A 24,712-nucleotide genomic window follows, 5' to 3' on the forward strand; every position below is an offset into this window, starting at 1 on the left:
AACAGGAGCCCATTCTACACCCAACTGGCTCATCGGACAGTTAAAAGCAAGTCAAAACCAAGTCTTTCTACTCCGCTCCCGCAGGAGCTCCGTTACTCCGTCCAAACTTGCTCCACTGCCGCAGCAGTGTCATCTACTCCACTCCCGCAGGAGCTCAGTTCCCTATGTCCAAATTGTTTGGGATATTTAAAAGCAAGTTGAATGTCATGTAAGCGGACCCTAAATTAACAAATAATTCACTTGTTTAGCTGCACAATAACTTTATTTTAGAGCTGCTGTAAAGCCAAAACAAGTTACTGTAATTTCCCATTATCACTGTAAAGTGGCTTTTAAACAATCTATGTTGGTAAAAGCGCTATATAAATGAAGGTGATTTGACTTTGTATTAATCTATATCTTGTGACGTCAGCAGGACAAAGTACAAATATTTAAATATGCAAGTAACAAAGAATCTGAAACTTTCTCATAATTATGAATTTCTCATTGTAATGACTTAGATCTAAAGAATAATAATAATAATAATAATAATAATAATAATAATAATAATAATAAGACACTTTCTAATAATGAGAAACTTTCCAAGCAGATACAAAGCAAACAAAGCAACCAAAAAACTGTCCTGCCACTCATCGTGGCTGTCAGGAAACTGACACAGAAGAGACTTTAGCCGCTTTTCCACCGCCGGGCCAAACCATTCTCTTTGCTGAACCATTCCAGTCCGTGTCGATCCGGTCCAGCCGGTACAGATATGGTTTCATTCTCCACCGTGGGCTGATAGCGGAGCTCTTTGTAATGTAATACAAATACGTCAGTTGTTCGCTTGGTGACGCAGCGGTTTACTGATGATATGAGATGTAAATAGTGACCATGTTATGGAGGATGATCACATATTTCTTTTAATTTTATTATTAATTTGAGTTTACACTGCTCAAATCGCTTTAACGTTGCTTATCCAGCTGCAGAGAAACTGGTAGCGGGCCGAAATTTCGGTGACAAGAACGTTTTGTAATCGTACCATACCAGGCTCAAGTGGAAACACAACTGGAAACGTTGCTTACCATTCTATAAACCGTTCAGCACGACAATAGAAAATAAGCTTTTGTTGCTCAGCACAAAAAGATAAACTACTTACCGTGACCTCAGGCTGTGTTGATGTGGTTTCTCCACTGCATGAATCTTCATGTGTAGCTTCAGGTCACTTTTAAAAGAGAAACTCTTTCCGCACTGATCACATGTGTGCGGCTTCTCTCCAGTGTGGATCCTCTCATGTTTTTTCAGAGATGATGAGTGATTGAATCTCTTGTCACAGTATGAACACTTGTAAGGTTTTTCTCCAGTGTGGATCCTCTCATGTGTTTTCAGATCTGATGACTGATTGAATCTCTTGTCACAGTATGAACACTTGTAAGGTTTTTCTCCAGTGTGGATCATCTCATGTGTTTTCAGAGATGATGACTGACTGAATCTCTTGTCACAGTGTGAACACTTGTAAGGTTTTTCTCCAGTGTGGATCCTCTCATGTGTTTTCAGAGATGATGAGTGACTGAATCTCTTGTCACAGTGTGAACACTTGTAAAGTTTTTCTCCAGTGTGGATCCTCTCATGTGATTTCAGATGTGCTAACTGACTGCATCTCTTGTCACAGTGTGAACACTTGTAAAGTTTTTCTCCAGTGTGGATCCTCTCATGTGTTTTCAGAGATGATGAGTCAATGAATCTCTTGTCACAGTGTGAACACTTGTAAGGTTTTTCTCCAGTGTGGATCCTCTCATGTGTTTTCAGATCTGATGACTGATTGAATCTCTTGTCACAGTGTGAACACTTGTAAGGTTTTTCTCCAGTGTGGATCCTCTCATGTGTTTTCAGATCTGATGACTGATTGAATCTCTTGTCACAGTGTGAACACTTGTAAGGTTTTTCTCCAGTGTGGATCCTCTCATGTGTTTTCAGAGATGATGAGTCAATGAATCTCTTGTCACAGTGTGAACACTTGTAAGGTTTTTCTCCAGTGTGGATCCTCTCATGTGTTTTCAGATGTGCTAACTGACTGAATCTCTTGTCACAGTGTGAACACTTGTAAAGTTGTTCTCCAGTGTGGATCATCTCATGGGCTTTCAGATGTCCTGACAGTCTGAATGTCTTGTCACAGTGTGAACACTTGTAAGGTTTTTCTCCAGTGTGGATCCTCTCATGTATTTTCAGATTTGATGACTGACTGAATCTCTTGTCACAGTGTGAACACATGTAAGGTTTTTCTCCAGTGTGAATTCTCTGGTGCTGTTTTAAATGTTCAGCTGTCCTAAAAGTCTTCTCACACTCAAAGCACATGTACTCTCTCACACCAGTGTGTATTTTCTCATGTATATGTAAATATGGCAGCAGTGAAAAACTCTTTCCACACACAGAACATGAATGCGGCTTCTCCTTCGTATGAACTGTCAGGTGTGTCTTCAGCTCTGATGACCTAAGAAATGTTTTGCCGCACTGATCACATGAGAACGGCTTCTCTCCGGTGTGTATCCTCATGTGAACATTAAGGAATGATAACTGACAAACTCTTTCCACAATGATCACATGAGAACGGCTTCTCTTCGGTGTGGATCATCATGTGAACATTAAGGGATGATAATTGACTGAAACTCTTCCCGCACTGATCACATGTGAACGGCTTCTCTCCAGCGTGGATCATCATGTGAAAATTAAGGGATGAAGATTGACTGTAACTCTTTCCACACTGATCACATGAGAACGGCTTCTCTCCGGTGTGGATCCTCATGTGAACATTAAGGGATGAAGATTGACAGAAACTCTTTCCACACTGATCACATGAGAACGGCTTCTCTCCAGTGTGGATCCTCATGTGAATCTTAAGACTTTGTTTGGTTTTGAGACTCTTCCCACACTGAGTGCAGGTGAAATATTTTTTGGCTCTTCTTTTCTTGAAAAATGTCTTTTTAGTCTTTGAGCGACTCAAAGGTTTTCCTCCAGGATTGACATCATGTTCCTCCTTCACTTCACTCAGTTCTTCACTCTCCTCCTTCACTTCACTCAGTTCTTCACTCTCCTCCTTCACTTCACTCAGTTCTTCACTCTCCTCCTCCACTTCACTCAGTTCTTCACTCTCCTCCTTCACTTCACTCAGTTCTTCACTCTCCTCGCTCTCTTCCATCGGATCTGAAATGAAAGAAAAACTCATTTTCAAATTTTCTAAATAATCAAAATAACTCAAAGAGAGAAATATGGAGTGAATGGAGATTAAAATGATCCCAGATGTAACAGAAAACTTCTATAAAATATCACAATAATTTGTCTTTTTATAAATTAATAATATGTCCCTGAAACTTTCCCTGAATGAGATACACTGATCTTCCTGTTATTATCTTTAAAACATTATAGGCACAAATCCAATGTTTCTATATATAGTGAGAAATATTAAATATGTTTGATCAATGACACAATTATCTAACATGATATAAACATTAACCCTCTGGGGTCTGTGGTGTTTTTGGGGTCCTTGAGATGTTCTGACATGCCCTTACATTTGTGCTTTTTTCAGTGATTTCTAAACATGTTAATGGCAAAGGTGTAAATTCACTCTATGTAGCACAAACAGGGCTACCATAATATGTGAACAACATTTATGTATATGTTTGAATTTTTAAGAGAATAATGTTTATGCGTGGTTATAAAAAAAAAAAAAAAAAAAGAACGTTTCTGAAATAAGGCCACAAAACACACTAAATATGTGTCAACAAGACTTTTGACTAATGGATGTCGTCGCCTAGAGTTTTTTTCTTCAAAATTATCTGAAAATCATCCTGCCTAATCATTCACATAAAACAATACATTGATTTCAATTTTGTAAGACACTTTCTGTTTGGAAAGGCAATATGTGCAGGGGCGTCAACGATCCAACACCATCATGCATATTAAGTAGTTCACACCTGATGAGACAATGCGCCTATATACTTAATGAGCCATTCATTCAGGTGTGTTGTAGCAAGTGTGCTTTAAGAATATTTATTTTGTGATTCCACTTGTCATGACCATTTTTGGGTCTTCCTTTCCGTCCGCCATGCTTATTTGGGGGGTGACGCACTTTGCTTCATATATATATATATATATATATATATATATATATATATATATATATATATTCCTCATCTCAGTATAGCAATAGAGTTTGCTAAAAGCTGTTCATTCATTCACACACAAAAACGCGATTCATTTTTAAACAGTATTTTTGCCAGCTGTAGTAGCATAACAGTGCGCATCTGTGCATTTATTCATTCACGCTCAAAAACGCGATTCATACTTCTACAGTCTTTTTGCGTGTACAGATACTATTGCTATTAGAACAAAGGGAACTGAACTGACCTATTCCTCAGCTGGGTCTGTTGCTCCTCGAAATGAAACTTCTAGCACTTCTGAGGTAAATTTTCCAGGATTATCATCAAGATAGTATTATTCCTCACAGCGTTGTAAAGTACATGAGACTGAAAGTGAACTCGCGGTGTGTGTTACCCAGCTGATGTGGGGGCGTTCACAGGTTTGCATGGGTCGCCTCACATTTGCGATTGAATAGAGCGCGCTCTCTGAAGGCGGAGTCACATTACAACTTATAGATGGTGGACAACCAGATTGAGACTTTTACCGCCGCCGTTCCCGCGGCGGCAAAATTGGGATGTGTATTTGCTGCCTTTTACCGCTAAGTGGCGCTGTAATCACAAGCCGTTTCTCGATATGCGTTCTTGTCTGTACTTGTGTTCTGGTGGACTTGTGAAACGTCATCAGTCGCTGCCCTAGTACTGTGCCAATTCAAAGTTCACATCTAGCCAAGTCCAGGTCGAATCCCCGGATGTGTTCTTGATCCGCCCCTTTTACCGAGGATGCATCAAGAGGTGACTTGTGCGGACTTGACAAGCCAGGTATCCCAGAATGCATCTCACACCACCAACCAGCAAGCGTCAATAGCAGAGGAGAAACCCCGCGTAATTTCAAAAATACTGCTATAAATGTGTCACGAAATGTAGTTTTAAGAGTATTTCAGGCGAGAATGTAGTTGTTTAAAGCTCAAATCTTTGGTTTATTTATAAAGATAGCTCCTATTTGAAAATTTGATCTGACGTTTTCGGAGTTGTGAGAACCAGGAAATCGGACGCTCGGCACTCGTACCCCGCCGAGAACAGCCTTTCCTTGGGTAGTGCTGCTGACTTGCCGTTGGCCTGGATGTCTCTAGTCTAGTGGTATAACCTTTTACAGTCTGGGTATAACATGAGATTTAAATCGTCTTGTGTATATCCAACAGGCGATTCATTTATTTTATTTGTCTCATTGATGTATTATTTGTTCCCTGGCAAAACGTTTTAGCTGAGGGCAAAGTGAAGTTGTAGCTTTATTTAACGTTAGTCTATTTAACTATGTAGCCTAGAGAGCTGACTTATGTTTGACTGAATCGTTGGCTTTATTATTGTATAGCTTCTTATACCTTTTAGGCTACTTATACTTTTAGAATGGCTATTATTGATCATTAAAACTGACATTTAGCAAAAAAGGTTATGTCATTTTATTTTATATATTTAAAATATTTTATTATAATAGCCTACATGTTGCCTACATTCTCTTCACTGTACACATATATGACACAACCCTGTCTCTTTTTGCTAAATGTTCGATTTATTGATCAATATTATAATGCTTTTTATTCATCATATTTTTAAAATGAAAACAAAAAGAGTCAGGGTTGTGCTTTATATTTCGTGTTGTTGTAAATATGCAGTGAAGATAATCAATTGCGTTGCCTGAACCTCATTTGTGTGGCCATTATGTTAAAGATCTTTTTTAAATGAAAATGAAAAGAGGCAAAGTGGTGGTTTATAACTTTTTTTTTTTTTTTTTTTTTTTGTAGCCTATAAAGAGACAACCGGAGTAGCCACAGCAAGCTGAGTGACGCTATCAAGTACGCCGCTGTTCCATTTGCAGAATTATCGGACTCGCGTCCTCCCGTCCTCGGGAGTTCGTTCTCCTGAGTCGAACTTGTCAGTCCGAACTACCAAGGACTCAAGTCCGAACTTTGCGTACTTGGTATTGAGAAACGGCTATTGACTTTGAAAAGTGTCAGTTTATTCTCTTTATGACGTAATCTGCCGCGGCAGTAATCTGAGCTGAGGTCGCAGATAAATTCAAGATAAATATTGTGGTTAAACGAATTCAAATTCATTAAATTTAAACAAAGTAGACACACGTTAACATTGTGTGCCCAGTTTTTCTATAATTTAGAAAGGCTATGTCAATAGGTTAGCCTACTTGTCATTTACTTCGTGTTATTTTAATGTGTTTGTAGATTTATTAACTGAAACATAACAGTGAAATAAATTAAAATAATTTACTGTAAAATTAAAACATTTTCAGGACTTGCAGTTACTAACCGATGTTAGTCGGTTTAAGCATTCTTTGTTATATTCAGAATTAAATAGGCTTACATGTTGTTATGATTATCAATTGAATTCTTTAATAAATAATCAACCGCAGCAAAAATAAACCAATCGAATTTCAAAGTCGTTCGCGAAATGACTAGGCTATACCGGGTGGCGCAAGTGGGCAAAACAGCAGCAACTGCGGCATTTTAAAAGGTAAGTTTCCTATCTGTTTATTTAAAAAATAAAATAAAAAAAAACATGGCGCAAGATCTTGTAAAAAAAAAATAAAAAACTTTTTTCATTATTTCAACAAAAATGAGACTGATTGAAAATGTAAAAACATAAACAAACAAAGCAGAGAATAAAACAAACTTTTAGGGAAAAAATATAGGCGTATTATGCTACAACAGAATTGGTTAACATTAACGAAAGCAAAATATGTAAAAATACATTTCAAACAAAATAAAACAAAACAAATTCGTGGCCGAGTGGTAGGCTATAACTTACGTTTCAATAATTCAGATGACACGGGTTCAAATCCCGAACAAACATGGGCTACTTTTTTATTATTAATGCAGAGAGATTTGATAATTCTAAAATATTGCTACACCATATTGTTTTTTTCTCCTATAGCCTATATTTAACATTTTATATTTATAAAATAAAATTACCATTCATTTTCATTTTACATTAGGGACAATTTTTATCCAACAGAATGGCTGAATTAACATCTGCATAATAATAATAATAATAATAATAATAATAATAATAAATAAACAGCACAAGGTCTTGTAAAAACACTTTTTTATTTTTTCGACACATAATTTCGAGACCGTAAATTGCCAATGTTAAAAAAATAAACAAATAAAAAAGAATATAACAAACTTTTAAAACAGAGAAAATAGTAGACCTAGGCTATTCAGACATAGCTCTGTGGTCAATGCATTAACAATAGCCTCTCGGAGCTTCAAACGATCTGAGATCGAATATCAGTGTAGCCGACAGTGTTTATGTTTTTCCGTTCTTGATGCTTAAATATGCATCTGTTATTAAAGTCAATCATCTTGTTTAATTATCAATTGTACATTACAACAAAAATTTGCTACATTCCAGTTGAGCCGCTGCAAAGACGACACATCTGATGAAGGAAGACTGTCAGCCGATTGCACCAGAAAATTAAGATGATGAAGCTCGTCTTTAATCTGCTAAATTATTTTTTTTGTGTGTGTGTGTGAATCATTCACGAGATTGAGATGACTGACAGTGATACCCGGCCATAGCAACGGAAGACATTTTTCAAAACAGATCGAACAAATCAGAAAAATACTTTCAATACCGTATTGCTTTCAATTAAAAAATAAACAATGAAAATGTAAAAGAAAAAGAAAATTAAGTTTGAAAACCCATCGCACATTTCAAGGTATGAATAAAGTGTCGGGACAGTTTATTAATTTAAACAGGGTTGCATCGATAGAGTTTATTCCCTTTGTGATGCAAAGTAAGAAACAGAATCTTATTCTTGCAACATTTTTAATTTCTATTGTCAAAGAAATTGCAGCTAAATTAAAAAATTAAAACGGTACAAAACGAAAAAAGTTCAAAGCAACATAAATTAAGAACAGGCGTTTTTCTTTGCCTCTCTCGCGCTGGATTAGTAAGTTTGGTCTCCCTCACTGCACACGGCGGGTCTTTCTCGAAATTAAGCATTTCAGCGTAAAAAAACACCATACAGCTGATAATACTGTATATGTCGCTGTGTGTCATCCACACAAATCACGAAAGAAAAAACTGTAACAAATAGCTTTTGTTCCTTCAAAGACACAGCATGCCTTGCTGAATTCACCTTACAATAAAACAAGGTGGGTCGCGAATTAAAGAGCTCGGTATCTGCTAAATTGAAATTGTGTGTGGAAAACCTTTAAATACAATCAATAAAACTACAATATATAATTTAATAAGATATAGGGCCTACTGTACATAGGCTATGGACTTTTGGAGATTGAGATTAATCCTTAAAAGCATTTTGCCTTTGCCTGCTCATCAGGCTGGCTCCGACACTCTCCATATGAAATACGGAACATTAACACCTCTGTCCTGCACCCCCACGATAAAGCAACTATTGCCTTCTCCAAACCCCCCACAGGCTAGCTGAGTTTGCAAAACAAAACAAAGAGTTTGCCACTCGTCGTGGTGTGCCAAAACACTTAATTATAAACTTCAATATTTCTTTCAAAACAATCTCAAAATGCTTTGTGACATTTTGAAAAGCCGTGGATGCATTACCGCCACTGGAACCATGAACGCAACAGAATACTGGTTCTGATTTTATTGTTTGTCGTTTAAACGTCATATATATATATATATATATTTTTTTTTTTTACAGAACTCCTTTTGAATTGGAATTACGATTGGAATTATTATAGGCTACAGAAGTAAAGTAATTGTATAATATTTGTTCCTTAGTGTAAAATGGAAATGCATGGTGATTTAATTTTGTAAATAGGCTATAAGCAAAAAACTATGTTTTAGAACTAGACAAATCTCTCTGCATCAACAATAGACTATAAAATGCATTAATAGGCTAATATAAAAATATCAGTAGTCCAAGTTAGCTCGGGATTCGAACCCATGTCATCTAAACGATCGTAATGTAAGTTCAACCACTCGGCCACGATTCACTCGTTGCGACATGGCCTAACGTTCCAGTGTGTGTTCGCTGACACGAGCGAGAAGCGCGCTTCATTCAAATGAACGCGCCACCGCCTTTGCCGAACACTAATTCAACATGCCAGAATAAAACCTGGCTTTAGAACAATGCATAGCTCCACTCGTCGTGGTGTGCCAAAAAATTTACAATAATTTAGTTTCATTTATTTCAGTGTTAATGTTTGAGTTAAAAAAAATCCTCTACAATTTAAATTAACACAAAGTCGGCTATAAGAGTCCTTTATATACGTAAAAAAGCAAAGGGCTTACAGTCTTAACATTTAGGCTACTTTGCTTAAATTCGATACATTTATTTTCAGTAGGGCCTAATAAATTTGTAAGGATGTAATTTCAGTATGCTTTACCAACGCTATGTATTCAATTAAAGTTCCAAGATGTCCGGGGTGCGTTTCCCGAAAGCATCGTTGGCCAACTATGGTCGCAAGTTCATCACAATATCCATTGAACTCTATTGGTAACGACGGAACTTGCGACCATAGTTGGCCAACGATGCTTTCGGGAAACGCACCCCTGGTCTCTATATTTCCTTCCCAGCTGACACTAATATGCAAGTGCACAGCAAAAATCACAACTTGTGCTTGCTGTGAATGCAAGTTATTAAAGGTGTCTCAACTGTACACTAGGGCTGGGCGATTTTATCGATTCTGCGATATAAATCGATATTTTTTTTTCAAAGAAAGTATCGATTTTTTTAGCCGCGAGTATCGATACATACGTCCCATTCAAATCCCCCGTGTTTACCCCCGTTCGCGTTGCAGGAAGAGCGATTTGTTCAGCCAGCCGCTAGTGTTGCTGTAGAGCCAGTTAACGTTACCCGTACTAACTTTACACAGACACATTTTGACATTTCAAATGTAGGCGCGTGATGAGCGCGCTCATAATCCGCCGGCGCGACCACAACATTGTCCAACATCAAATGGTAAAAAGTAATGCAAGCAGAACGAAACTGCTCGTTATTGTGTTGTTGACGGACCGTTTATCAGTTTGGACCAGTGCAGCGCGAGCCGATCTTGATCAAGCGACACTGTTACTACACAGCGCTAACTAATAAGAGATCCAGTAAAGAAAGCATTTGAATTCGCCACAGAAGTAATAACATCGCTGCGAGATCTAGTGAGAAACATTCACATTTCTCCGTTATTAACTGATCAAACAGTGCTGACGTGGAAACCAGGAGAAACATTGTTCCATGAATGAACTATCAATGTCCACAGATGTGCAACATTCACCATGGATTTACTGTAGTGACACTAACTGCAACCATGTAAGTTTGGCAGGAATAGTAGGCTATAATGCCTTCAAGTAACATTACGTCGGTTTTATTTTGACATTATGAATACAATTGCTGCCCTCAAATGTTAATCATTCTGAACTAAAATAAAACCTGTTTATAACTACTACAATATTTTTTTCCAAGGAGCTGTTTTGTTTTATATGCACCTAAGAAGAGTCAATTATAGCTCCAGAATTGCTCAAAGTAAAAAAACATCATACTTTATTGTGTTAGTTTTAAATTAAAAAAAAAGATTAAAAAAATTAAATCCAGGAAATTTCTCTGGTATTTTTCTTTTTGCTGTATCAAAAATGTACCAAACCGAACCGTGACACAAGTGTATCATATCGAACCGAATTTTGTTAACCATTACACCCCTACTGTTTACACAACAGCTGATGTGAGTGTAAGTGTAACATAAAGCAATTTAGCAAACGTGTTAATCTCTTGTTGCATGGGATTAAACATGAAATTTCTGTTTAATAAAGTGCTCCGAAATGTGTCATCGTTATTGTTAATTGCAAATTGCAATGTTGCACTTTATTTACATTTCAAAGGCTTGTAAGCTACAGTTTGCACTGTTTTAATAAATGGAACTAATTTTCTCAACACATCTTTGATTAATTTTGTCCAGCATTTATTTTGCAAGCTGTCTGATGTTTTTTGAGTTTTCATTTCAATTAATTCAATCCAAGTAAATGAAACACTCACAAGATGTCACCAAAATCACTCTGTCCCCTTTAAATCTATCAGAAAATGATGTAAGCGTATCGAACTATATAGAATCGTATCGAATTATATCGAATCGTATCGTTGGCTGAATATCGTGATATATATCGTATCGTGAGCTGAATATCGTGTATCGTATCGTATCGTGAGATTAGTGTATCGCTACAGCCCTACTGTACACAGTCTACCCTACAGTGTGAATTCGTTACAAGGTTTCATTTAATTAAATTAATGTGCAGCAATTTGTACAAATAGAGTCTATATTTCCATCTATGTTGAATATGAAAAGTGAACAGCACGAGTAAGATAGGATGCATTATATCGAGAGATGGATATGGAGTGGGTCAGACATGATTTTGACCACTTCGTTAAATTTTGTTTAGTAGAAAACCTTTCTTTAAAGTGAATTTCGTTTTCTATAAATTGTATCTTAATTTTAATAGATTTTTCATCAACCAATTGCCTGGATTTAATAAGTAAGAGAAGCAAATATAACAGACACTAATCATGGAGGCGCCCGCGCGGTCACTTGCATTGCACGTCAGCTGGAGCGCATCTCATCCTCCTAACTTAACGAAACTCAGCGTATGCCTCACACACACAAGATAAATACATCAAATACACAAAGCTTGAAATGTCTTCAAACGAAATAATTCAAAACGAAAAGAAAAAGGCTACTCTCTGATTATGTCTTTGTGCATTTCTCTCTAGGTGTGTTCACTACAAATATGGCGATCGTCAACTTCATCTTTGCAGTCGACACTGTCAGAAAACACTAGTTTATTGATAAAAATCAATGCACGCATCACCGGATTTACAAATACACATCTTGCTTGTTGCAAGCACACATATGTCGAAAAAAACGAAATATTCTGTTGAAATAACATTATTATTAATAATACATCTTTTAGAATATTTGATTAAATGCTGATTGTTGCGCTTGTTCAATTTAATAAAATTAAAACTTTAATTGTGATAATTAAAATATTTGAAAATTAAATATTTAGTGGCCAAGTTTTGCTAATTTATTATACAGGCTATTATATGCCTATTGCCTATATTAAGTAGATCATATTAAGACAAGGCATATATTAAGTTATTTTAGCTGTTATGAGAAAAATAAATCTAACAGAATCTAAAATCTAAATCTAATAAATCAAAAAAAAAAAAATCTAACGCCACTTCAACATGCCAGAATAAAACCTGATTTTTGAACAATGCGTAACGCCACTCGGCCTGGTGTGCCAAAACACTACATTTTAAACTTCAATGTTTAATTCAAAACAATCTCAAAACGCGTTGTCACATTTTTTAAAGCAGTAGCCTAGCCTATATACATTAAGGGCATTGAAACCAGGATCTTAACTAAAACGCGTTCCGCGTAATCTCTCAAAAATTATGCCACACTACTCCATGTATTTTTTTTTTTAAGGACTGCTTTTGAAATCACTATAAATTACTATGCAATTGTATCGCTCACGAGAGCTCTTCATTTATCTAATTCCTCAATAGAATAGTAAAAATATTTAGCGTCATTGCTCCTAATATCTCTAATGTCTATTTTTAACATTTGATTATATTTTTTCAGTTCTAAAATTGATTCTATCTTTGGTTCTATTCTGTTGTAGCCTAATAGGCCTATTTATATGAAAAATATGCCTATTAGGCTTAGGGTTTTATATTTAACCCACTTACTTTTTAAAATACGGCAATTGCTGCTGTTTTGCACAATGTCCCTTTGCGCCACCTGGCGGTCATTTCGGGAATGACTTTGAAATGCGGCTGGTTTATTTGGCGAAATCACCGCGCCGGCTGGCGCGGCGGTAATAGGCATTCTGGTTGTCCACCATCTGTAATGAGCTGAGATGAGAACAACTGACATCTCTCTCTTTTCATACATAGTACATGAACTGAGAATATTTGTTTTTTTTATATAAATTACTTAATTTAAAAGAAGAGAATTCAAGCTTCATGCCTGTGTGTCTGTATGTATGGCATACTTCCTGGATCCATGTTATCTGTCTTGCTAGTACCTGTAGTTAAAAATAAGACTGGTAAATTAACTAGTATAGATAACTCTAGACCTATTGCACTTGCAAGTATACTATCCAAGGTACTAGAAGGGATCCTTATGGATAGGCTAGCAGAATACATAGCATCAACGGATAATCAGTTTGGTTTTAAGAACAAGCATGGAACTGATCTGTGTATTTATGCACTTAAAGAAATTGTCCATAGGTACAGATCACGCAATAGCACAGTCTTCATGTGTTTCCTGGATGCGTCAAAGGCTTTTGATCGTATCAACCATGGGAAACTGTTTGGTAAACTACATGAGCGTGGTGTCCCCTCTTACCTAATCAGGATATTGCAGTTCTGGTACTCTCACCAAACTATGATGAGTTTGTCAACACCCTTCTATGTCTCCAATGGAGTGCGGCAGGGCGGAATTCTGTCTCCGCTGCTATTCAATCTGTACATGGATAATTTATCTAGGGAGCTAAAGGGTTGTAGAACTGGCTGCTTGGTGGGGGATAGTCTCATTTATCATATGCTTTATGCTGATGATTTGGTGGTACTGTCTCCCTCTAGTGCTGGCCTGCAGCAACTACTTAGAATATGCTCTCAATATGGACTAATGTTTGATATAAAATTTAACTCAATGAAGAGTGTGGTGCTGATCGCTAGAACCAAGGAGGATAAGAAGTGTGTCTATCCTTCTTTCTCATTGGCAGGTGAACCACTAGAGGTTGTAAAGAAAGTTAAATATCTGGGACATGTGATAAGAGATGACCTCTGTGATGATGATGATGATGTGCAGCGTCAGTGTGGAAAACTGTATGGGCAGGCAAACATGCTGGCACGCAAATTCCACATGTGCACTCCTGATGTTAAAATCTCACTCTTCAAAACCTATTGCACTCCACTGTATACTGCCCACCTGTGGTGTAATTTTAGTGAGTCGAAAATGAAAAAAAAACTTCAAGTGGCTTATAATGATGCACTGAGAATTGTGCTTAAAATTCCTAGGTGGAGTAGTGCCAGTGAAATGTTTGTGTCTAACAATGTGCCCACTTTTAATGCTGTTTTAAGAAATTTTATGTATAGATTCATGTGCAGACTGACAGGGTCTAAGAATATGATCATTGTGTCCATAGTTGATGTTTCTAAGAGTGACACAAGGTACACATCTTTTGGAAACATTGGACCCAAAGCCTGTATATGTTTTAATGATGCCTCATCTGCATCATTCTTAAATGTTTTGTATTGTTTTGTATTTATGTATATATCTGTACTGTGTTGTCTCTATGGACCTCTGTGTCTTGAATAAAAAGTTGATTGATTGATTGATTGATTGATATGTCTGTTTGACTGAGTATTCGCTGAGTTACAGTTCATTTTCGGACACATTTCAGAATGGACTGCACTGACAGAGAGGAGGCAGAACTCGCATCATGTTTATTTTTCTTTATATGGTGAAAAGCACAAAACTTTGCTTTTATTATGAGTATACACAAAAAAAATACACACTTAACAGGATCGATTGATGTATAACAAGCATATAAGATAAAAATTAATATTAGTATTTTGATTCTTTTTTGCACTGATAAGGAAAAAAATGAGCCTATCGCACCGGGACCTCAGGGGGTTAACATACACAATAATGGCATATTTTAACACCAACTTTTAGATCGATATTTAATTATGTTAAAAACTCCTAAAACGTTTTGATTATTACCGTTCACACTGAACTTCTTCCATAGACTTTACATGCATGTGAAAGTGGGACACAAGAAACACAAGATCAAGTGAATTTCACTGTGAGAAAGAACACAAATGTTGATTTATTGTTATTTGTTATACATGTTCGTAAAAATACACACTAAAAAAATCTTCCTTTACTGACTATTTGTTAAAAAAAAAAACGTTTGCAGTAGGGCAGTCAACCAATATACTAAATTCGAATATATATTCTAATAGTTTTAAAAAACAGAAATTCGAATGTGAAAATTAATATTCGAATGTGGAAAAACGCCCGCGGTAGCAGAGGCGCGGCTGTCTGCTTTGCGGGTGGGTCAGGGACAGGTCACAGGAAGAAGCGTTAACGGTAAACAGAAACATTACTAAAGAGTAGGCTACTGTACTGACTGAATAGATATTGCGCAGCATGAATAAGGTAGGTTAGATCAAGCAGTTTCATGCACTGCAGGCTTCCACTGGTTTGATTATTTACCGTTTCATGTCAAGGAAAAGTTACATTTTTACCACAGCACAGCTCGCTCGGAGCGTTCAATGTCGGATTTGCGTCTACCGCGTCTAGTTGGACTCTTGAACATTTTGAATTCGCGCGTCAAAAGCAAAAGTTTGATGCGCGGAGAGCGTGACGCCTCATTCGCGCCACAAGACCTCCAGACGCGCGTAAACACGTCTTTACATTGACTTAACATTGAAATCATTCGCGCCAGATGCTCTATTCGCGTTTGGTGTGTGAATGAACGCAGCGGGTGAGGGCGAGAGAGAGAAAGAGTGCCTGCGAGTGAGCGAGCGAGAGTGAGGTCTGCGGTCTTGGCCATTAGGAGATTTACTTGTTTGTTTTTGTGTAGGTAATATGTTGTCAAATATGTTTAAACTTAAACTACCTATTTTTGTTATGTCTCTTTGTATTAATTTGTCCTTTTATTGACATAATGTGCGTCATTGACAAAATGCGCAACTAGATATTCGAATAGTTTGAATATTCGTGTGTTTTTTAGAGGGAATATTCGAACGTCATTTTTGAGCAATTTTGACAGCCCTAGTTTGCAGCCATGTCATAGTTGAACGGTTTATCTAAATGCGTTTATCGAAATCTAAAAGTGATGAAGTGCTTGAATGTTTCTAACATGAATGTTCCTCAGCATCATGAATGAATGAACAATAAACACCAACCTCTTTGTTCTTCAGGATCTTCAGTGTGTTTCATTCTGCAGGGTTCTGGATCACTCATGTTCTCACTGTCCTCTTTAATAAACTCAGTCTTTGCAGATTTCAGCTCTTCCTGATGCTCTGATGCTCGTCTTCACTTGTAGCTGATGGGAATTTACAGCATTTATTGGAGAATTGCTGTGGGAGGAGCTTCACTGATGATGTGATTACTGTGGGAAGAGCTTCACTGATGATGTGATTACTGTGGGAGGAGCTTTGCTGATGATGGATTCCAGTGTGGGAGGACTTTATCTGCCAAAAATATAATTCACTGAGTTTTTATAATAAATAACACTTCTAAGACACTCTATCTATTAATCATACAGTAACTGATGCCAATTCATTATTTTTCAAAATGTTTATTACTAATCCTAACATTATTCTGCTTCTTCGTTAAAATACAGGTATCTAGAAATATAGAAAAGAATATATTTAAATAATTCTATAATTCTTCCAAATATGAATAATGTTAAGGAAAACAGTTAAAAGCATAAAGACAGAAATAAACGTATAGTAGCCAACAAATACCCTCAGTCTGCTGACACCAATGAAATGAGTTTTAAGTGTCAATTTACAGGAGATCTGAAGACATCAGCATAAATGAGGTGAAAACAGGAACTATTGTCATGAAATAAATGAACTATTGTCATGTTAATATTGATGAGCCTCAGACTATCAACACTCATTCAACAAGCCATTCAGGATCATCAGCAGATCATCTCACTTTATTCTGAGTGTTTGCTGTTAGAAACTAGGGATGGGCATTTTTCAAAAATATTGCATTCGAATATTCAGGCTCATAAAAATCGAATACTCGAATATTAGTTTATTTAAAGGTGCCCTAGAATGTGAAATTGAATTTATCTTGGCATAGTTAAATAACAAGAGTTCAGTACATGGACATGACATACAGTGAGTCTCAAACACCATAGTTTTCTCTTTCTTATTTAAATCTCGTTTTTGAAAAACACCCCTGAAAAACAGGCGAATCTCCACATAACACCGACTGTGACGCAACAGTTGGGATCATTAATATGTACGCCTCTAAAAATTTGCATATGCCAGCCCATGCTCAATGCCAGGCGAAACTGCACAGCCGAATCATCAGAAGTTCTGCAGGTGAAGAAACAAGCAGGAGGGAAAATGGCAGATCTATCTATAATCTATCTATCTATAATCGGATACCGCTACAGTTTAATTCAAAGTTGTTAGTTACTCTGCCCATTTCGACTGTTTTCGAGACTGTTTTTCTAACCTGGAACAATATCAAGCAGCCAGGCTTCTCTCTGCGTCTCAAACGGACGAAGGGGGCAATTTCAACTAACGTTATATTCCCGCAAGCGGTAAGTAATGATTTTATTAACGATAATTTACACTGTGTTATCTAGATCCAGCGCGATATTGTTTTTTCCTCGAGAGACATCATGGCCTGCAAACGAGCGAACGAAGCATGGCAGTTGCACAGTGTTTGGACGTACAAATGAACACAAAAATATTTTTTTAGCTCCTTCATCCGAGCCTCTGGAGAACCAGTGGGTTATGTGAATTTCTAATGTGTAATTGTTCAAGTTCAGACCGATAATCTTTCTCTCAAAGTCATTCAACACTGTTGCATCAGTAAATCGCGTTGCAGTGATAAGATCTTCATTCACGCGATCAACAGGCTGTCATCTGCTCAATGCTGGAATAGATCTAAATACTTTAAAAACTTATCATGATTCGTTAATCCCGATAGCTGTAAAAGTAAAAACAGCTATTTTTTTTTACGTTTCTTCATTCGGATCCATTTGCGATCCATTCCATTCTGAATAAACAAACAACGCAGTTTACATGCTTCATCCTTGTTGCATTATTCACTAAGATAATAATTAATAAATGCACGCACAATTATCCGTTAACTTGATAAATGTTGCAGTCCGATATGTTTTATGCACAAACAAATGCCTTTCAACGTGCACAATTCAGAAGTAAATGAATATGCAGCAATTTGTACAAATAGAGAGTCTGTAAGCCTACTATACGTGTTGTAGCCATTAAATAAGCTCATTTAGTTTCATTAAAATATTATTTATTTTTGTATTATTATTTTTTTTTTCATCTATGTTGAATATAAAAAAGTTAACAGCATGAGTAAGATAGGATGCGCAATGTATCGAGAGATATGGAGCGGGTCAGACATGATTTTGACCACTTAATTATGATTTGCATTGTAGAAAGCCTTTCTTTAAAGTGAATTTCGTTTTGTATAAATTGTATCTTAATTTTAATATTTTTTTCATTAACCAATTGCCTGTATTTAATAAGCAAATATAGCAGACATTATAATCATGGAGGCATCCGCGCGGTCACTTGCATTGCACGTGAACTGGAGCGCATCTCATCCTAACTTAACCGAAACTCAAGTGTATGCCTCACACAGACATGAGAAATATAGAAAGCTTGAAATGTCTTTAAACGAAACAATTCAAAACGAAAAGAAATAGGCTACTCTCTGATTATGTAATGATGTGCCTTTCTATAGGCACGTTCACTACGGAGATGGCGATCGTCAGCTTAATCTTTGCAGTGGACACTGTTTATTAATAAAAATAAATGCATGCGCGTCACCGGATTTACAAATGCACATCTTGCTTGTTGCACGCACACATATTATGTAGGCTACATATTACGAAATAACGAGATATTATGTTGAAATTATTAGGCTAATTATTAATTATCATTATTAATAATAAATCTATAAGAATATTTGAATGAATGCTGAATGTTGCTTGTTCAATTGAATAAAATTAATAGCCTACTTTAATTGTGATAATTAAAATAATTGATTATTAAATAATAAGTGGCCTATGTTTGCTCATTTATTAATACTATTTGTATATATCTAGCACCCCCTCAGCACCTGCGTTAAAAAATTCTCTGGCGCCGCCCCTGATTATAACGGCCCACGTATTAAAAAAATGGTAGGTTTAAATCGGGCTTGGGTTCATAATTACAGTTAATGTGTCAGGCCGGTCGTGTGGTGGTAGTCAGATACCCATGCCATTAAAATGACTAATTTTCGTCTGTGTATAGGACCTGCAGCTGCAGCTGCCTATATACCTTCGCAGGTTCTACCATGCCGGTGACGTCATCGGAATTGCCAGCGTTCTAATACTAACAAACGCAATTTTTGTGTTGCTTAAAAAAAGAGCTATATTGATATTTTTAATTCAAAATTTTTGTGTAATTTACTTTTAATTGTCATAACACATTATCAACGTTGATTATTTCAGTTCAGTTCATCTTTAAGCTCAAGCAGCGCGGGAAAAAAACGCCTAGATATCGAACAGAACATAGTTTGTCGTTTAAACGTGCCTGTTTAAAAAAACAAAAAAATCAGAACCAGTATTCTGTCACGTTCATGGTTCCAATGGCAGTAATGCATGCACGGCTTTTCAAAATGTCACAAAGCGTTTTGAGATTGTTTTGCATGAAATATTGAAGTTTATAATTAAGTGTTTTGGCACACCACGACGAGTGGCGCTATGCATAGTTCTAAAGCCAGGTTTTATTCTGGAATGTTGAATTAGTGTTCGACAAACGCAGCGGCGCGTTCATTTGAATGAAGAGCGCTTCTCGCTCATGTGAGCGAACACGCATTGGAACATTTGGGCATTTCGCAACGAGTAAAGTCATGGCCGAGTGGTAGAACTTGCTTCGCGATCATTTAGATGACACGGGTTCAAATCCCGAACCAACTTGGACTACTGAAATTTTTATATTAGCCTATTAATGCATTTTAGAGAGATTTGTCTAGTTCTACAACTCTGTTACACCATAGTTTTTTGCTTATAGCCTATTTATGAAATAAAATTACCATGCATTTCCATTTTACACTAAGGAACAAATATGACTTTACTTCTGTAGCCTAATAATTCCAATCGTGATTCGATACGAAATTAATTGGCTATGTCTAAAGCCTGATTATGAAATCCACATGAAACCGAGAGGTACAGAGGATCTACTCAAACATGTTTAGCTATCATGTGAGCGCTTCCCAATGAGGAAAGGACAAGGAAAGGGGGAAAATCTCGCTCTAATTAAATGTAGGCTTAATCGCCCTGAATTAAATTGTAAAAACAGATCAAATAAATGTATTAGTCAATGTTGTGATATTGTTTCATTTAAGTTCATAATTATTCTATAAATGTTATTTAGTTTAACTTTGGTTTATTTGAAAAAAACTTTAATTTACAAATCGCACCCTGGTTGTAAGGATTCAAAGATCCCTGTGGAATTTAATATTGAGTTTAACATTTGAGCGTTTTAATTCTTCAATTATTGAAATAATTAAATATTTAGTAATAAACATTTATGACAGAAATATTACTACATAGCCTAAATTATTTAATTCCTTCATTATCAACACTTTAATAGCCTATTGCGAATGTCTAGAATAGCGATTTAAGTGTGAATTGCAAACTCTTGGTTTTGCAGTGTCAAACTCAGATAGCTTGTGGGGGGTTGGAGAACGCAGTAGGCTATAGTTGCTTTATCGTGGGGGTGCAGGACAAGAGGTGTTAATGTTCCGTCTTTCATATGGAGTGTCGGATAGCAGCCTGAGCAGGCAAAGGCAAAATTCTTTCTAATTTTTTAACTTAGCTGCAATTTCTTTGACAATAGAAATTTAAAATGTTGCAAGAATAAGATTCTGTGTTTCTTTTTGCATCGCAAAGGGAATAAAACGCAACCCTGTTTTAAATAAATAAACTGTCCCGACACTTTATTTATACTTTGAAATGTGCGATGGGTTTTCAAACTTAATTTTATTTTTATTTTAAATTTTCATTGTTTGTTTTTTTAATTGAAAGCAATACTGTAGCCTATTGAAAGTATTTTTTCTGATTTGTTCGATCTGTTTTGAAAAATGTCTTCGGTTGCTTTGGCCAGGTATCACTGTCAGTCATCTCAATTTCGTGAATGATTCACCAAAAAAAAAAAAAAAAAAAAAAATTAAAGATGAGCTTCATCATTTTCATTTTCTGGTGCGATTGGCTGACAGTCTTCCTTCATCAGACGTGTCGTCTTTGCAGCGGCTCAACTTTTGAAAAAGTTTGAAAAGTCTGTGATTGTAGCGCCTCTTAGAGGTAAGAGGGTGCATATACACACCTGCAATTTACCGCCGCGGGAACGGCAGCGGTAAAAGTATTATTCTGGTTGAGTACCATCTGTATATATCACAGCCACTGCATTAGACATTATTATTATTAGCCTATTAATGGAAGGAGACGTGGTGTGTTATCCAAGCATTAATGGCAGGGAAAGACACTTATAATACGAACGACACATATGGAGTTTCTGGGTGTTTCGCCCTCATTTCTGCTCCGAGAAGGCTAATTATTGTTTATTTTATGAATTTAATAAAGAACTCTCTCGTATTCTGTCCAAACGATCCATGTAGGCTACTTTTGTGTCCATTCGTTTTTCCTTTTTTAACCCGTAATTGAAAAACGAAAAATGAACTGTTATTGTCTTTTTAAAACGCAAAGTTGAACACCAAAATTTAAATTTGAACTGGCTACACCAACTGCTGCGCAAAAAAGTAAATATCGACAAATTTTCTGATTTTTGTTTATGACTTTTTGCCCCTTTATTAAACATTTAAAATATTTGTTTCAGTTCTCGCGCTCCAGTTTACGGAGATCATGAAAGTGCGTCTGATTGTTTTCTTTTATTTTACCAGAGCACAACGTTTTCTTGTTAATGTGAGTTTACACAAATAAAAGTAGTTGAGAATAATGTATTATTATTAGTAGTATTTTAAGTTGTTTCCACTGTTGATAGGAAAATGCAAGTGTTCGCGCCTGCGCCTCCGTGCCATGCAGTGCGCGCTCCACACTCAGCTTTGTTCCTTTTTTGCATAAAAGCGTCTTATAAGTATAGCCTATTAAATGTTATAATAAAATTATATAAAATAAAATTATTATTATCTGCATAGCTATACATGGACCTCAAACACACAGCATCTTCTAAGTCAGGTGACTGTAAATACGCAAAAACGGTTTCCATTGCAGTTTTGCGAAATATTCCTTTTTCGAATTGCCTGAAAAACCACGTCATGCAAGCGTAAAAACTTTATTGCGATAAACCGGAGTTTATGCGAAATTGACGTGTTTCCATTGTGCGTATTTTTAATTCGCAATTTCAATTTGCGCAATTTGAAGGGTAATGGAAACGCGGCTTATGATGTATCACCTGAAAACGCGACACCCGCAAGCCTCTTCGGGTGAGAAAGGTAGCCAAAGCCAACCTACCGTGTCATCTATGCAAGCTGGTAGGAAATGTGACAAACAGCGTGTGTGTGTGTGTGAGCGGGAGGCAGAGCGTCAGAGATGCGACAGAGTTGCGAAATTGTAGGCGCGGCTCGAAATGGCTGTTATTTCAAATAGCGAATATTTTAAACTAATCGGTTTACCGATTTACCGAAAATGTTTAGTTTTCGGCATCCCTAATATGCCTATATATATATATATATATATATATATATATATATATATATATATATATATATATATATATATCAGGGCTCCAGACTAACTTTTTGCCTTGGTTGCACTGGTGCGCCTAACTTTTTTATTTAGGTGCACCAGCACAAAATTTGGGTGCACCCAAATTTTTCCTCGGCTGTATCACCTTTAACGCCACAATTTTAAGGTCACCTTTTTATCACGCTCTATACACATTCATATATATTATGTAAATGAATTTAAACAAGAAGGTGTAGGTAAAAACTTTTATTTTATTTTTTGAAGCACAATTATTAACGGTATTCCTACTCTTACTGATACTGCTTATCGATACAGTACTTTAACTGCATTCTTATGGTTCTTTTTGGTTTTATATATAATAAACAAAGATAAACAATAGATAAACAAAAGATAAACAATTAAACAAAGATACACTTTATACAGGCCTACACAGTGCTTTAATTTCAGGAAGGCCTACTACTGTTCAGGCATGGTCTAAAAAGAAATCTAATAAAGTAATAAAATGTAAAATAACACTGTAAAATTTATCATAAATAGATTAAGCTTATTAAAGCTGAAGTTATTCTTTCAAGAGCTGTGAGTGATTTTTCTCTTGTTGTTTGATTTGCAGTAATGGCGCAATCGTCAGCATGTTTATTAGACTGCGGCCCCTTTAAGACCGGGTGCAGATCTAATAGGCTACTGATGCACCATATTCTCCCAACTATTTCCATAACTAGGCTACGTCCATTTAAGAAACTGTTTTTAGTGAATCTCAAAGCCGGTAATTTTGACACGCTTTTGTGTACAATTGATCGTTTAGACGCGCACAATCTGCACATGAAACCGAAAGTATAATTTGCTTATCTCGGTCTGTTTCGGAGCGCGCGCCGCCATGCGAACAACATCTCTTGCGCAGATTTTTGTGTTTTTAATAGCTCTTTCAATTATTAAACGCGTCCCGCAATTTAGCAACAGTAGCTAGACTGCATTTACAACAATCACCGATCGTGCTGATTCTGATTCTGAGTTTTAGGGAGAAATGACAGCGTATTGCTGCGAAGGGAAGTTGCGCGTAGTTAGGTAGTTTTAAATGGTTTTACCTCAATATATTATTTTTTATAATCTTTGGAAGCCGAAATTTAAAATAAAATCAGACTAATATAACAGACCTTAAGTGTAACCAGGCTACGTTTGAATGTTTAATTCTGTCCTCCGTCGTCACTCATTAAGCAGGGCTGTCGTGTTGTGCGAGCTGTGGCATCGCGTGAGAGAAGAGTGTGAGTTCCGTCAAAGGAGAACAAACGGCAACAAACGTTCGTGGAGAGGCAGCGGATACGAGGACGTTAGGTGCACCGGTGCGACCTAGGAAAAATGTTAGTCGCACACTTACAAAATTTGGTCGCACTCTAGAGCCCTGTATATATATATATATGAAAATTAAGAGAAAAATACATACAGCTCAAAATGTTTTTGAGTTGGTTGGATTAAACAATAACAAATAAATACTGGTGACTAAAGTTACATATCTAAAAAATATTATCATTCTTTATTCTTTAAAGCAGCAGACATATTTATTTGTATGAATTAAATAGAATGAATCCTTATTAAAGCTATTAACGAGCAGTGAATGCTTTTCTCTTTTTCTTTTGTTGCTTGATCAATATTAAGGACACAGACCGCATTAGGTTTATTACCCACAGTCACTTTAAGACATTGGAACATGTCCAATGACATGCGGATCCAACATGGACAATAAAATAAAGGGATCTCATCCGATACACTCACAACTGTTTAAGACGTAACCAACATAGTTTATATGTGAATACTCTCCAAAACGGACATTTTGACATAACGTTGTGTGTATATTTCCATTCAGACACGTAAGAGAGCTCAATTCAGTACTCGCGTGCTGTATATGTGTCTGTGCATGGCTGCACGCTTCGGGTCGGGTGTGCGCACAGAAAACGTACCGAATAGTTAAAAAAAAATTTACGTTTTATGAGCAGGCATGTAAAAAAGGTGAGAAGGATACTTGAAAGAGTATATTTCTATACTTCACATTAAAGATGTGACTGGGCTAGCCCAGTGTC

General features: G+C 36.5%; 2 protein-coding genes across 3 annotated transcripts in view; both read right to left on the minus strand.

Moving 5' to 3' along the window:
- LOC307162758 (uncharacterized protein) overlaps positions 1–24,712 on the minus strand; it is a 117,091-nt gene that overhangs the window by 33,182 nt on the left and 59,197 nt on the right. The window lies entirely within an intron of this gene.
- Positions 1–24,712, minus strand: part of LOC307163408 (uncharacterized protein) — a 41,071-nt gene that overhangs the window by 13,361 nt on the left and 2,998 nt on the right. Inside the window, exons 2-3 of the mRNA XM_079879432.1 lie at positions 16,078–16,365; positions 1,133–3,174 (exon numbers count right to left, since the gene is read on the minus strand). Coding sequence (XP_079735558.1) covers positions 1,133–2,526 — 1,394 coding nt within the window. The 5' untranslated portion in view covers positions 2,527–3,174; positions 16,078–16,365. The remainder of the gene's footprint in view (positions 1–1,132; positions 3,175–16,077; positions 16,366–24,712) is intronic.

Source organism: Squalius cephalus, assembly GCF_949319135.1.
Source record: "Squalius cephalus genome assembly, chromosome: 1".
NCBI lineage: Eukaryota > Metazoa > Chordata > Actinopteri > Cypriniformes > Leuciscidae > Squalius > Squalius cephalus.